Below are 14,782 nucleotides of genomic sequence, written 5' to 3' on the forward strand. Positions count from 1 at the left end.
TACTCCATGTTTTATCATGCTGACTCTTCATTTTCTCATGCAATGTTGTCATCCGTGTCTCATTGTGTTTCAAGAGGCGTGGACACTGCACCAAAAGACCGTTCTGCCTTTACCCTAAACTTGAATAACTGAGTCATTGTGTTTCTCACACAGTATTATTGAAAGTGTGATCAAAGGAAAAACATCTGACGTTGCTATGTTCTTGCACTATCACTAACTCACCAATACTGTTTACTGGATTTCTCAATGGGTTGTTTGCAGCTGTGTCACACCCGTGTCAAGCGATCTTCTGATGGAGGGCAGGAAGTGACATGGAGAACGTAAAGCAGCAGTACTCACTGTTATGTACACAGTTTATGTAGACTTTGTGGAACCAAATGTTGAACATCTACCGGACTAAGAACAGAACTAGTATCAAAAGATATTAGGGGTGTCCTCGACTTCGTCAGGCCAGACCTATTCCCAACTAATTGGCAAATCATATGTAAAATCATTTCTAAAGCATGGCCGCTCAATGATGTCTTTATTATTTGTGACATTTGCGTGGTCTAAACAAATGAACAGATTAAATTGGTTGACCAGGGTATCCCAAAGCTGTCCATAGGCGAGCATTTGCAATTGGATTTTACTTTGTTCGATAATCTTTGATGGTGCTTTTCTAACATTGTGTCGCCTTCTAGAATAATGGCATGGAATGTGCACTGCACTAATGATTTGATAGTGCCGCCACACAAAGAGTCTATCAAACAATAAGGAGGTTTGCTGTGTTACGAAAACGTAATACAGCAAATTCCAGAGGAGAAGGGTGTCCATCCCTGCAGAAAAACAAAGCTTTTTCTTCTAGAATCCAACCGACGCTGTCATCCCCATCCTCCCAAAGGAATGTTCTGCTGTCACACACGCACACACAATTTTCAAGATTCAACTATTAAAGAAGTATTTGACTAAATGTATTTCTATCAAAGACTCAGATCGACAAAGATCGTGGTAATGCCTAAAACGTTAGCCCTTATGACCTTGATAGATAGCACTGCATTATTAAACCATTAGGCTGGAACGCACCATTGAACCTCCAAGAAACATATCTGAACTGATATCCAGTCCAGTGTACGCGTCTCCTGCCTTCACTTCCTGCCTTCCACGTCACGTTCTCTCCACTGATGTGACGTTACCTGCAAAACAATCTATTCTATGTGCCTAGTCGACGACTATTCACAGAAGCTAACCGTGCACTATGACAACGATATCAAATCAAGGTGTGTTCTCTGCTATGATTTCCCCCCCCGCATCCCATGCACGTTTCCATAGACGTTCATCCTGGACGTGGTCTTGTCGAAGCTTGTGTTCAGCCGGGACAAGCAGACTAGCTATGGCTATGCCCCCGCCGCCATGACACAACAGGTTGGGAATTACGGACACCTCCTCCTTTCCTTGCATCCTAACTACCTAACCCTACCTTCTGTTTCCCTCATGTGTCCTTAACATCCTTTTTGTCTGTTTATCACGCACCACTACCAACCCCCTCCCTGCCTTTCTATTCGTCTTTACTTTCTTTACTATTTTCTCATCGCCTCCTCATGACACCTCACCTCTGACCAAAGCCTTGATTATACTCGGTTATGTTCAAGATTTCTGTCCAAACTGAAATGAAATTAGGTTGACCATGAACAGGACCAATGGTGGCTAGGCGACCACAACATACCAATTAAATTAAGAACCTGATGGCAGTTGTAAGCATCCTACCAGATATGCAAAGCAGGATAAAGTGCAGGTGTATAATTTTATTTATATATTTATTTATTATTTAATATCTTCAAAAACACACGATTATCTTTCTCTTAATTTTTTTTCCCAACATCTTATGAGTACGTTTTTTTATTTTGTTTATCTATTTTGGACAATAGCCTAACTAAAACTTTATTAACCCGGATACATCTCACGGTTCTTCAATGGAGGTTGCTGATAAAACAACAGCAGCAACCCCAGTTTAAGACGAAAGTTAATGTGTAGGTCTACTGCAGCATCCAGATTTACAAGAAGAGAGGAAAAGTATAAAGCATTTTTAGTCATTTTTAAGCAGACAAAAGGAAAGGAAAGACGTCTCTCTCCCATTATGCACACCATCATCACCTGTCTCTTTTACGTGTTTGTCGCAAAACCCTCTGGTGTACGATTGCTTCCGTAGCTGACATTTCATGGTGATAAAACCAACATCCCTACAATATATATAACTGTTTCTATTCTTCCCTTCGGTCTCCCCCCCCTCGGCCCGTGTCACGTCTACGACCATGTCTAGGTGGGCATCGACCACTGGGGCATGAAGTGTCTCTCGTGGCTCTGTTGCCAGCGCAACGCGGCCCCCAAGGCCCGCTACATGCACCTGGCCCAGGAGCTCCGCGTGGACCCCGACTGGCCCCCGCGGCCCACCACCACCACCGAAGCCAAGCCCTGTCCTGAGAAGGACTACCCGATGATCTGCAGCTCGTAGCACCCCTCCAGGAGGTCAGGTCCCACGCAACCACGGCCCCCCCCCCCCGGCAGGTCGGAGCCCAGAGCGGGTGCTTCCAAGCCGCCTGAGGGGGACGGAGCCCCGGTGTGGGGGACTGGGTCTTGTTCGTCTGATGGTTTGTCAGCTGGTGTTGACAAAGGGCAGAACCCCTCTTGCCGTGCGCTCTCTCTGCATTATTAGATTGCCATGTTGTCCACCATACAAAGCCAAAGCTTTAATTAGTTTGGTATTTGAGAGAGAGAGACACACACACACACACACACACACACACACACACACACACACACACACACACACACACACACACACACACACACACACACACACACACACACACACACACACACACACACACACACACACACACACACACACACACACACACACACACACACACACACTCAGGGCTGGGTATCGTGGCCAATTTCCTAAATCGATTTGATTTAGATTCATAAGGTTCTGAATCGAATAATCTCGATTCGATTCAATCTGCTCTTAAATAATGAAAATGGCTCAACCGTGTTACAAAATACAAATGTACCTAATTTTTTCTCTTCACCTTAAACAGGTTTGAAGTGCAAACTTGTAAATTAGACAGTTTAAACTTGAGCTGTAAACAAAATTGTCTCACGTCTCAAAAGTGCAATTTTGAAATAAGAAAGGAATTGCAAGTGAAAGTGTACTTGAACTACAACATTCCATCACTGCAAATTGCATTAAGGCATTGTTTATTAAGTGCAGAAATAATAAATAATAAATAATAAATATATATCGATCTCTATCGCTATTGCAAAATGTTAATGAAATCGATCCAAAATCGATTAAATCTATCTTTTTTACCCAGACACACACACACACACACACACACACGCACACCCCGTTAAGAGGACCCACAGGCAGGAACCTGTGTTTATCTTCCGATTCCATTTTGTATTTGGAATCTCCACCCATGACAATTATTTGAATGCAGGCACAGTATACATAAATATGATAACAGTGATACCATTTCAGATTACCGTTAAGTCAATGATGTTATACAAGCGCACATAGGAGCCAATTTTAGTAGTTCTTCTGAGGTCAGCACAAAGAGACTAGGACCTTGGCTGTGCATGACGCCAGTCGTTGGAAACCTTAGGTAGGGTCCAGAAATGATTCAAACACAACTGTAGTATTGCATTGCCGATATTTTGATTTCTCCAAAGAATACTCAGCATGTAATGTAACGAAGGCCTCACTTCTCCCCATGCATGTCCAAACAACGCTAAGGGCTTGCATACAGTTCTATGATGTATAGTCATTTGCTTGTATAATATATTACAATATATTATATATCCTTAATGCTGTCCGTATCGCATCGCTTCCTATGGAAGACTGGATAATTGTGGGATCATCGAGCAAAACTACACAATCAAGCGTCAAGATCCAACCAACTGTTTAGGGTCTTTGTCTGTGGGTAAACTGTGCTAAAAAAGAACCCTGCCCTATATGATGCAATGCCACAGGAATAGCAGAAAAGAACTGGAGGAAAGTATTGCTGTTTGTGTTCATAGCATAAGCCTATTGCAATCCAAAAAATACAAACATTTCTTATCAGTCCATCTCCCAATTGTACCGACGCTACTTCACCGTCGTTTCATTTCAGTCCTGAGCCTTTCTGTGCCAAAATCGTACAGACGATTTTCTGAACATGCTTTACAGAAATCTGTTGCCCAACTTCATTGGGCTGCAGTCTAGATCGCAACCAGTTCGAAAGATTTGTGTCAGGATCAGACCATTAACCTCAATCGTTATCTTATTAATTGTACTGACCATGTATTTCAAACAGGCAATCATTGTGTCAGTCTGCTATTTCAGATCACATTATTTCCGTTCATACATCCGTTTTTAATCGCGTTAGTGTGTTGCTATATTAAAAGATATAAATATATGTGATTATTTAAATAGGCTCAAAACCTTGAGTTCAAAATAAAAGCCATTGCCTATGAAGTACAATTGTTGCTAACATAGATTGAATACATCAATACCCTAAAATGAATCAGATGGTCTGGGTTTGGGTATTAGGGTTAAAGTTAAATAGATGAATGTTTTAAATAATTTAAACCAATGCAATATTTATTTTGTGTTTATTATCAAGGCTTTATAGTACATCTCTATGTTCCAAAGATTGTATCATGTTATTAATCAATTGATTCAAGTCTACTTCTGTCAAATTCTACAACCTTGGATGAGACTGAACTGTACTGGATCTATGTTGTTGATAATAATTCTGGTATCAGATTACCTCTGTAAATGTTTGCTGTAAAGTCAGTGTGTTATCAAAGTGTATTTTTTTTTTTCTCATATCAAAGGGCTGTTGTCTGCGTGTTCTTTTTATTTTACCTTTTTTGGTACTTTTTTCATAAAATGGGTTGTAGGCTAATTGGCAGTTTAATTATTTGGGTATATTTTTGTATTCTGAGCTTCCTTTGTAGGTGTGCAATAAGCATAGGTCCTCCTTGTTAAGGCATGAATTCTGGGCATTTATTTCAAAATGGTAATCATTCATCTGGATACATTATCAGGGGACTTGAATACCTATTTGGTGTTTTCTTGGGTGAAGGCTCAACTAGACTGTAGATCATCTTTAAACAATGTTTCATCCTGGAAACTATTTGCCCATTATTTTTAGTTATTATATTTGTTGGATCAAATTACCAATGGTCTCTTGCACAAAAAAGGGAAGTATAATTAATTTGATTGCTAATAACTAAATATTTTCTTACAACCAAACTATACTTTAATCAGCTTTCATGTGTTTTTCTGTTATCATATTCTATGCTAACTGAAGAAAGTGTTTCTGCAGAAATACCAGCCTGGTTTAACGACTCAGCTTCCAATCAGAAATGGGCCCCTTGAGAATGTTCTGTTTCAAAATTTGTAATTATGCTCTTGTCAGTTGTTTTTTAACAGTTTTTTGCCATTTCAAAGCAATGTGTAGAATGAACCCTTTCTCTTGTATAGGTACCATGCACATAGGCTATTAAGTTCATCTTCCAAATCATGTTCCAGATTTGACACAACCCATTTACATTACCCCAAATATGATAAGGCAGTGTATGGGGTACATAGAAACTTTCCTTAGGGGAATGTGAATATCTAAAATACATTTAGGAGGTTACTAAGAAAATATTGATACCCAAATTACCCGTCGGAAAAATTGTATTTGAAATATCTGGTATTTGATGCATTAACTTTGCATCTCAAATATTGAATACCCGCACAGGTATCCTTTTTATAAGCAGAGGTGTAAATTATCGGCACATTTTTGTACTTTGTATTTTTACTTTTCTCTTTTATGCTTTTACTGATGATTGCATTTTTGATTTTTTTTTTATATATATATATATATATAAATAAATGTGCTTTAAAACAATTTGCATATGTTTTTATTTGTTTGTTTTGGTAAAGTAAAAAACAACAATTTGTTCTATGTCACAACCAATAATAGAATTGTGCATCAACAAGAGTAGCTCGACATGCTGAATTTTCAGATGTTATGGTAAGACTGGCTGTTTGAGCACTTGATTAATAATTAGACTATGGTGCTTTGATGGAGGCAAATTCATATTGACATATATTAATTTTCAGTTTTAATAATCATAGGCTAAAAACGAAATTAATAGGTGGTCATTTGACGTCAGTAATTTTTAATCCAAACATTCCAGTCTACAACTATCTATATCTATAAAGAGATATATAAAAAAATATCACCTGTGCAAACCGAAACAAAAAGCGTTATCTAGGAACCAAAAAGGTTGGGTATAGTTTGTCAGGGCGTCATTCGGGGGCGTACCGCTGTGCAGGAAGTGGAGCTGTCAGTCGGTGTCCTTGTTAGCTAAAGAGCATGTTAGCGCTCGAACAGGGCAGTGCATGTTTATCAATATGAAAGAGGATGTCAATTGGACCTGAAACATATTTTACAAGGATCTAATTGTTTATTCGTTGTTGGGAATATCACTATGTTGCGTGTCGGGGGCAAAATGACCTGGTGAGTTCAGCTGTAATAGAGCTAATCGTAGCTAATGCAATCTTTTCTCGTCTGACACTGGTATCTGGACATTTTGACAGCGGAGGACAGCTTGGGTGTGTCATACCTCCATAACCTCTTTAAACGCTTACGTCGATTGAATTTCGATGTAAAACATAACATTTCATTTAACTATACATGACATGTCATTCTCGTCTGTGAGCGGCCTGTGTGTGTGTGTGTGTGTGTGTGTGTGTGTGTGTGTGTGTGTGTGTGTGTGGAGCTCTCCAGTCACTTACCGTATTTTAATAACTGTTAAAACGTTTCACAGGCTTTCTTACTATCCTCTACGGATATAGTTAGACCCATACAATGAGTTCAGTTCTCTACCATATCTCAAATCATATTGGCATGTTTGTGCGACATTGTGTGATGTGTAAAGGTTGCTTTTGTAATGTCCTGTGTCGTAATTGGCTGATCTTTCTACTAGTTATCGCGTGTGCAGCCTCTTTGTTGTTGTTGCTCAAGGACCCACACATACACATTAAGTAAAATAGAAAAAATCATGCTATGTACTGCAACTTATATGCTATTGTGAAATCAATTGTGACTGCAAGAACAAGATGACCAAAGCAATATGGTTTGTGTTTGTGAGCGTCTTTTTATATATTTGTTTTCCTTCTCAGCATGGCCTGCAGGAACCTTGTCTCCAACAACATGGGGGTGAAGGTTCGCATCCCCCTGCAGAAGCTGCACCCCCTCTCCCGTGCCATCCACCACCGTTACTCCAACCAGCAGGTTCCCCCTCACCGCACGGCCGCCCGTCACATCTCCACCATGTCCCGGCTGCCCATGAGACCCCCTAAACCCCCACCGGGGTCTGGGGGCCGCGGCCACCAGCAGCAGCGCAACTTCTGGATGCTGCGGCTAGCCGCCAGGATTCTGAGGCTCCGCTACATCGTTCTGGGCTCGGCCGTTGGTGGAGGTTATACAGCTAAAAAGGTTTGTTTGAGATGTTGGCTATGAGATCACTTTTCTCCTTTTGCTGCTCTTAAGGTGTTCCACTCCATTGAAAACAGCAGAGCAAACCTGCTTCGAAACTTTATATTTTTGGATGACCAATGTCAATGTCGTTTTCCTTCAGACCTATGAGGAGTGGAAGGACTTGTTGCCTGATTTCAGTGAATACAACTGGGTCATTCCCGATTACATCTGGGAATTGAGCGAACAGATTGATCTAGGTAAGCGGATTCTGTTATGTAATTCATCATAGTTTTAGTGCTGGTTTTACATAGTTAATGTTGCTGAATTTTGCAGTTGTATGGAACATCCCAATATACAATATATTTTAGCATGTGTGACTGCGGCTAATTACATCTAATGACATATTTGGGTCCTTTTTGATCGGCCAACAAGGTAAACTGCAGTTACAAGCTACATAATTTATTCAAAGTAATAACACAGATCAAAACACCAGGACCAATAGTGCATTGTAAATCACCAACATACGTTTTTCTAATGATGTAAAAGTGTCTTAAGATGTATCTAATCCTTCCTTTAATGATGTTGTCTGAGCTTTTTCAACTGGGCAAGTTTGGAATTGAGAGTCATTCTACTGTTTTGTACCACAGAAAAACTGGCCAAAGCGCTTCCAGAGATGGAGGAAATTGCCAAACTACTTCCTGACATGAATAAGATAGGAGAGAACTTTGCCTTCCTCAAAAGCCTACTGTCCACTGGTAAGTTGATAAGACCTTAATATAGTTAATGTTGACATTGGAGATGATATACCTGACTTTGTCAACCAGAAAATGAAGCTATCGTTTATATCCAATTTTCTTGAATTGCACCTGTCCTGATCTGTCTCTCAGATTTGCATTGGGCTTTGCAAACCTTCTTATCTAACACCACTGCCTCCATGCTCTTTGTCCAGCTTGGTATGTGAACCGTGTGACCTTTATTTACTTTAGATTGTGTAGACTTACTGAATTAAAACATTTGCGTTAGTTGCGGTCGGCAACTAAAGAAGGCATGTGCAGAAGTTGCAGTAGGCAACTACAGTAGGGCAACAGGAATTTACACAATTTTTTCCATTTTTATCATCAACAAATGGCATGGTACTAGTATTGCTAGATTCTAATAATGTTAACGCATAGAACACGCATATAAATATAAAAAAATGGGATTTCAGCAAATGGCAGCATTACGAAAGGCCAACAAAAACGTCCATTAAGCATAGCTTTTCCATGAGGTCGACGCTACACTTAGGTATATTCTTCCCCCTAAACGTGTGCACATTGTTTTTTATTTCTATTCCAACATAATCATAATGAGACAACAGGGCTTATGCGTTTCATTGGGCCTGGCCGAGAGGGTGTGTGCGGCGTGTGTTGTGTGAAAGGGGCCATTTGTCTGCCATGTTCTTCTCGTTCTTTTGTACCACCACACCTCACCAGGCCGTGGCTGTGCCGCGACACCTCCACTGCTTTAGTCCCATTTCCCATAACTTTTATTTTGTGCTGTTTTTTTTTGTTTTTTTTCTGTTCTCCTCCCCTACCTTCTTCCCCTTCCTCCGCATTTTTCACAGGTATAGTGACTGGAGCCTCTGGTCTGCATCTGTTGTTAGGTGTGTAAACCCCTACATGCTACTCCTCGGTAGTGTCATGTGTTTATAGTGCTACCACCAGCTCCCCCCCCCCTCTTGTGAAGCCCTTCTCCTCTGTACCTGTCTGGGTGTGTGTACTGTGATGCACCTACTGACCCCACTGTGAGGAGCGTAGTATACTGTTCCAGAGAGGACCTGTCCAATACATGGCCTCCCGTTCGACACATTTTCATACATTTGTGGTTTCTGGTTCATTATAATTTTATACTTTTACAAATAAAATTTGAAATCTATGTTAGCTGCATTATTCCTTGTATCAATTTGCATATTTCAACCAATATATAAACCTTTTGGGCAGTAAAAATGTAAAAACCTGTCTATAGTGTTGATAAGGGCTTCATTCCCTGTGTTACAGAGCTACCATTGAGCAGTATTCTGGATAGCATTTGGGGGTTTTAAGTTGCTTGGCTAACCCTGCCATATTTCTACCTGTAAATAAGAACTAAAATGCTTTTCACTTGCAGTACAACAAGAAGCAGTGATGCATCTGAAACATGGCTATGCACACACACGCATGCCCACACCCAAACTAGAAATTCTTAAGGTCTTAATCAGAACAACAGATCCAGTGAGCTGATCTTGAACTTGTCCTAAATCTCCACTTACCCCTTTTCACTTTCTTTGGTGTCGGATGTCTCATGCATGTGTGCCTTGGCCTCCTATGAATTGCATATTTTCATAACTCATGTCACCTGCTTTTCTCTAATTTCACTAACATCTCTTTTCTAATGGAGAAGTTGATTCAAATGTGTGGAAAATGGGTACTTTGGATAACCTTGCATTTTTTTCATTTTAATCACCAGTTTAAAGTATTTTTTTTAAAGGTCATAGCTTATACTATAGGGTGTTTTATTAGGAAGAATGCAAACAGACCTGTCCACGCATGTTTAATTCCATGACTCACACACAGGCAAGGAGGCGTGTATCTTGTTGTAGCGGTGACCAGCGTTTACACACCACCCGCTCCAGAAAAGAGCTGTGAGGAAAGACTCTTTTTCCATAACGTGTTCCCAGGCTGGTGTGTTGCGACACCGCCGGGAGAGAACACAGAGTATGTTCCTCTGGAGGTCACAGCTTTGGCGCGCCTTGTTCCCCAAGCGTGCCCATTTCCCGGCCCCCCCAAACACCTGCCACACTCTATGGGTCAAGGCCCTTTGTTAGTCTCCCAGCTGTTGATTCTTATATTCCATGTAACTCTTATATTGCCAAGAAGTTTTAAACCAGCAAAACCTGATAAAGACAGCCCTCCTTTTTATAACATTTGAATCGCATATCGATATACATCTGCTGCTTGTACTCAGTTTGCCCGTAGATGTCGAGTCTTGCTGCTGGTCATAGATGTTCATCGCTTGCAGTGGACTACAGTGTTGACCAGTGAAGGGGCGGTGAGGTTAACCACCGGTCTCTCTGTGGTTCTCTTTCCTCTGGTAGAAACGGCCGGCGAGCCTGCGCTGAAGGCCGCCGACGCGTCCGCCCCCGCCTCCACGGAGGCCAGTGACAAGCAGTACAAGAAGGTAAGTCCTCCACCCGTGCCCCGCCGCTCCCTGGTCCCTGCCACCACCACCACCATCCCCTCTACACCAGCTACCCTCCACCCACCCTCCACCCCAGCCACCCTCAACCCCAGCCACCCTCAACCCCAGCCCGCCACTCCCTGGTCCCTGCCAACACCACCACCATCCCCTCTACACCAGCTACCCCTCACCCTCCTTTCCCTGGTCCCGACCACCACCACCACCCAGCCCTCTACACCAGCTACCTTCCACCCCACCTGACAACACCGCCCACTCTCATTCTCACCCTTCGTACCCTGCCTCATTCCGTCTCCACATGGGGTGTTGCACTGACTGCATTCTGCAGTGAATCAGAAATGACTGCGTCTGAATCAGGCTTATCTTAAGTCAGACCATAGACACAACAGAACCTTGAACTCAGATAGTGGCAGGGATGTTATTGTCCTTCACAACAACGGCGGTTGCTTTTTCCTGCAGTGTACATGTTACATTTATTGAAATGATTCTTACATTGAGTTGATTGTGCATCGTTCCACTCCTTGAAGTGAAGGCAGCCAACACAGCGTTGCCATTGGTAACTGTCTCAATCCTTTGTTACACGTTGAATTAAAGCAATTTACATAATATGTAACTTACCATTATCTAGTTTCTAATTCTGAGCAGCTGTTTGAGACATCTTATATGTATTGCATTGATAGAGTACAGATTGGGAGAATAAGTTAAATACTATAAAATCAATAAAACTGCATAGACACACAGTTAAGAAATCCATATTTTCCTGTTGCTTTGACTTTTTTTTTTTATGTTGCCGTTCTTTTATTTTTTTCACATGCTTCTGCTTTTCATTTACCCTTTCCCTCCCAACCTGAACACAATGTAGAGAAACTACAGCTGGTGCCTAACTCTACACTGTATGTGCCCATTCTATTTGTATCCCTTGTTTTTTTTGTCCTCTTTTTGCACCATTCTGCGTCCCGCCTGTCCTCTCTAACTGGACCTATTCTGGTCCGCTGTTGTCTACTGTTGAATGGAATTGTCTGTTTTTTCTTTTTACCAATGCTGTTTGAAAACTGTTTAGAGGGCTAGGTAGACGGCAACAACGACAAAACAATACTTAAGTTTTTGTGAAGATGAAGTAAAGAAGATGCTGCTTTCCTCTTATACTGCTTTTAGTCCAAAGCACCCCAACGTGTTTACAATTAAATTAAATCAAATGTCACAAAAAACTCATAATGACAACACTGTCATTCAGTGTTTTTGGTTGTGTCAAGTTATCCATATGAATAAAACAGTGGGGAATAGTGGACTAAAACTAATCATTCCCTGCTGTCCGCTCTCTGCTCCCATTAGATTACCGCAGCGCTTGCTTCGCTAATACATGTTTGATCAGCATAGTTCTCCCACCTAGCACCACCATAATCATCAGGCCCATTTGCCCAAATACATACAAATATAATTAGGCTCCTAGTCGTAAAGAGCTGAAACTGATTTGAATGCCTCCACCATACACTTTTACAACATCTCTTGTTGCTCGAAATCAGTGCATTTTATAAGTTGGAACTCAAGTATGACTAATGTCGGTTGGTATAGTTGCACAATGGTTAGGGTGAGTTAGTTATTTGAAGTAAGTTTATTGCATTATTTTCCAAATATTATATATTTTTTGATATTTGTGGCTTAGTGTTGCCCCTGCGTCTGTTTCAGGCAGCAGGGCTGATGTGTGTGTGTGTGTGCACATCGCTGATGTGCGCGTGCACGGTGCTGATGTGCGCGTGCACGGTGCTGATGTGCGCGTGCACAGAGAGGTTTTAGTTTGATCACTGATTCCACTAGTGTTCAGGTGCAGATGCATTCCAACAGAAATGGTCTCATAAAAACGGTCTAGCAATTGAACATAACCAGACAGCATTTAAGCACAAGCCACATTTTTCTGGAACTGATGTCTGCGCAAAATTCCGTTTTCAGTCTGCATTTTGAAGCTATCTCATTGTCGGGATTTCATTATTCGGTTGCTTCTGTTCTACACAATCAAATATGTAGGCTACTTTTTCCCTTTTACGCTCCTTCATTGAGTCTGAAGCCATTTGTGAAATAATGGCACCTACAATTAACCTGGAAATCCAGAGTTCTCGCGAGAGCAAAATTAGAATATAGTACATTTGTTCAGCGAGTCACTCTGGGAACGAGCAATATACTCACTCCACGATTTCCCTGGCCCAGAACATTAACCAATCACATCGGTGTATCTGTTATAGGCGGGCCAAAAGCGTTGGAGATTTACCGACCGGATGCGACGAGAGTCTATCTATTGGTTAGCTCCGCTGGTCTGGATACGTCACCCATTTCCTTCAACTCATTGGTCGTGGTGTTATCCAATTGCGTGCAGTGATATTTTCAAATGCATGCTTGGTGCTGCCCCTCGAGCTGGCCTATTTTCATTACTCGTTGCCAGACCCTACAGCTTTCTAGATGTGGGTCTGGATTTCCAGGCCAACCTACAATATTATTTGTATTTAATTATTCTATGGTACAATATTTTGCTATAATTATAAAGTAACCATTGAAGGGGTGCAGTAGGGGGCACCAATTACATATATGATATAAAATAAGATATTATTAATTATTTGGGGCTGCACTGCATGCAAAAACGTTGCACGCACTGGCGCCAGTAATCCAGCTGCAGTGCTGTTTGACTGGATCCATGCAGGGGAACCACTTTGGGTACTGGCGAGTACAGAGAGTGTATCCAGCGCGCCACTGGCTGGGAGACACTGTTTGTGGTATCAGTCGCCTCCTCCGCCCTCACACTTTGCAATGTCTGACCGTCTCTCCTTCTCGATGAGAGAGAGAGAGAGAGAGAGAGAGAGAGAGGCGGATTCTTATCAGCAAGCGGTGATCATGGTGGCAACATGTTTCCCTCCGGAAAGAAAGAACTTGACTCTATGACAGCGTTGATCCCTTAACCGATCCCGTCAAGCATTGGCCCCCCGTGGAAGACCTATGCCCCGCCTTCTCGGGACCGATTGGCAGGCTCGCCCTGTATGGGAGGAGGGTGAGGTAACCCCGTTGGTTGCCGCTGCTGTCTCTCACTGTGACGTCCCTCCCAGCAGGGTCTGCTCGGGGAGCTCATTCTCATTCAGCAGCAGATTCAGAGGCATGAGGAGGAGGCCCGTCGTGCCGCCGCGGCAGCCAATAGCGCGAGTCCCCCACCACCACCACCACCTCCACCACCACCAACAGAGCCCGCCCCTCCTCCACCGAAGCCCAGCCCCCCTCCTCCACCGAAGCCCAGCCCCCCTCCTCCTCCACACAGATACAAGGTGAAGGTCCCGGCCAATCCCCAGTCACCCTGGGGTTCCCCATCTCCACCAATTGGAGACCACCAATGGTGATGCAATGGGACCGTGCAGTGATACCTCTGTAGCTAACGGGCGAGAATCAAATGAGCCCATTCTGGAGGACACGGTGTTGGATTTGGGAGAGCAAATGGGTTATTTTAATTGCGTTGATTTAATGATCACTTCTGGATCCCTGATATCTCTTCTCGTGGTTGAGGTAATTTTTCCGTTAACAGTTTCCATTATGTAAGCTCGGATCTAAGGGTTAGGATATTTAGTGTTGGGAACAGTACTTATCCTAACCCTCTCAGTGTAAGTAGTACTCATGAATCACTTTGTTTGTGTTTGGTCCTGATCAGCTTGGATATTAGTTTTATCCCTAAATGATTATATCACTGGCTCTTTGGGCATTGATGGCAGTACTGGAACACTGGTCATGTTGGTTAACATTAATTTAAGACAGTTGGCTCTGCATCAGGTACATAGCCCAGTCTGCTAATTCCATCAAAACCCACACATTGCTCCAATCTAAGCCTTTCCATGGAAACGCACTCAACCATAGACTCCTTTGGTCTATGATTCTGTCCCAAGTAGCCTCTTCAGAGGAATAGCTGATAACAAGCTGAAGAGGTGCACATATAGTAGTAAGTATAAATAAAGTTGATTTAAAAACACTCCTGATGGGGATATAAGTTCAACCTCAGGTTTCTGGGGATCCCGCAAGGGACCGTACGCTCCTGTGATTTCCCC

The 14,782-nt window shown here is 42.3% G+C and overlaps 2 protein-coding genes across 6 annotated transcripts in view; both read left to right on the forward strand.

Moving 5' to 3' along the window:
- atp13a3 (ATPase 13A3) overlaps positions 1-5,933 on the forward strand; it is a 37,405-nt gene extending 31,472 nt beyond the window's left edge. Inside the window, 2 exon segments of the mRNA XM_056604410.1 lie at positions 1,309-1,401; positions 2,297-5,933. Of these exon segments, the coding sequence (XP_056460385.1) occupies positions 1,309-1,401; positions 2,297-2,488 (285 nt within the window). The 3' untranslated portion in view covers positions 2,489-5,933.
- A 388-nt stretch (positions 5,934-6,321) lies between these two features.
- The window catches only part of opa1 (OPA1 mitochondrial dynamin like GTPase), a 44,839-nt gene continuing 36,378 nt past the window's right edge, over positions 6,322-14,782 (forward strand). The window contains exons 1-7 of one of the 5 annotated variants that reach the window (XM_056604405.1): positions 6,322-6,536; positions 7,202-7,517; positions 7,660-7,756; positions 8,147-8,254; positions 9,103-9,141; positions 10,612-10,694; positions 13,802-14,014. In XM_056604405.1, coding sequence (XP_056460380.1) covers positions 6,508-6,536; positions 7,202-7,517; positions 7,660-7,756; positions 8,147-8,254; positions 9,103-9,141; positions 10,612-10,694; positions 13,802-14,014 — 885 coding nt within the window. In that variant the 5' untranslated portion in view covers positions 6,322-6,507. The remainder of the gene's footprint in view (positions 6,537-7,201; positions 7,518-7,659; positions 7,757-8,146; positions 8,255-9,102; positions 9,142-10,611; positions 10,695-13,801; positions 14,015-14,782) is intronic. The other 4 variants (XM_056604406.1, XM_056604407.1, XM_056604408.1 and 1 more) reach the window with 4 other exon arrangements.

Source organism: Gadus chalcogrammus, chromosome 12, assembly GCF_026213295.1.
Source record: "Gadus chalcogrammus isolate NIFS_2021 chromosome 12, NIFS_Gcha_1.0, whole genome shotgun sequence".
Classification (NCBI taxonomy): Eukaryota; Metazoa; Chordata; class Actinopteri; order Gadiformes; family Gadidae; genus Gadus; species Gadus chalcogrammus.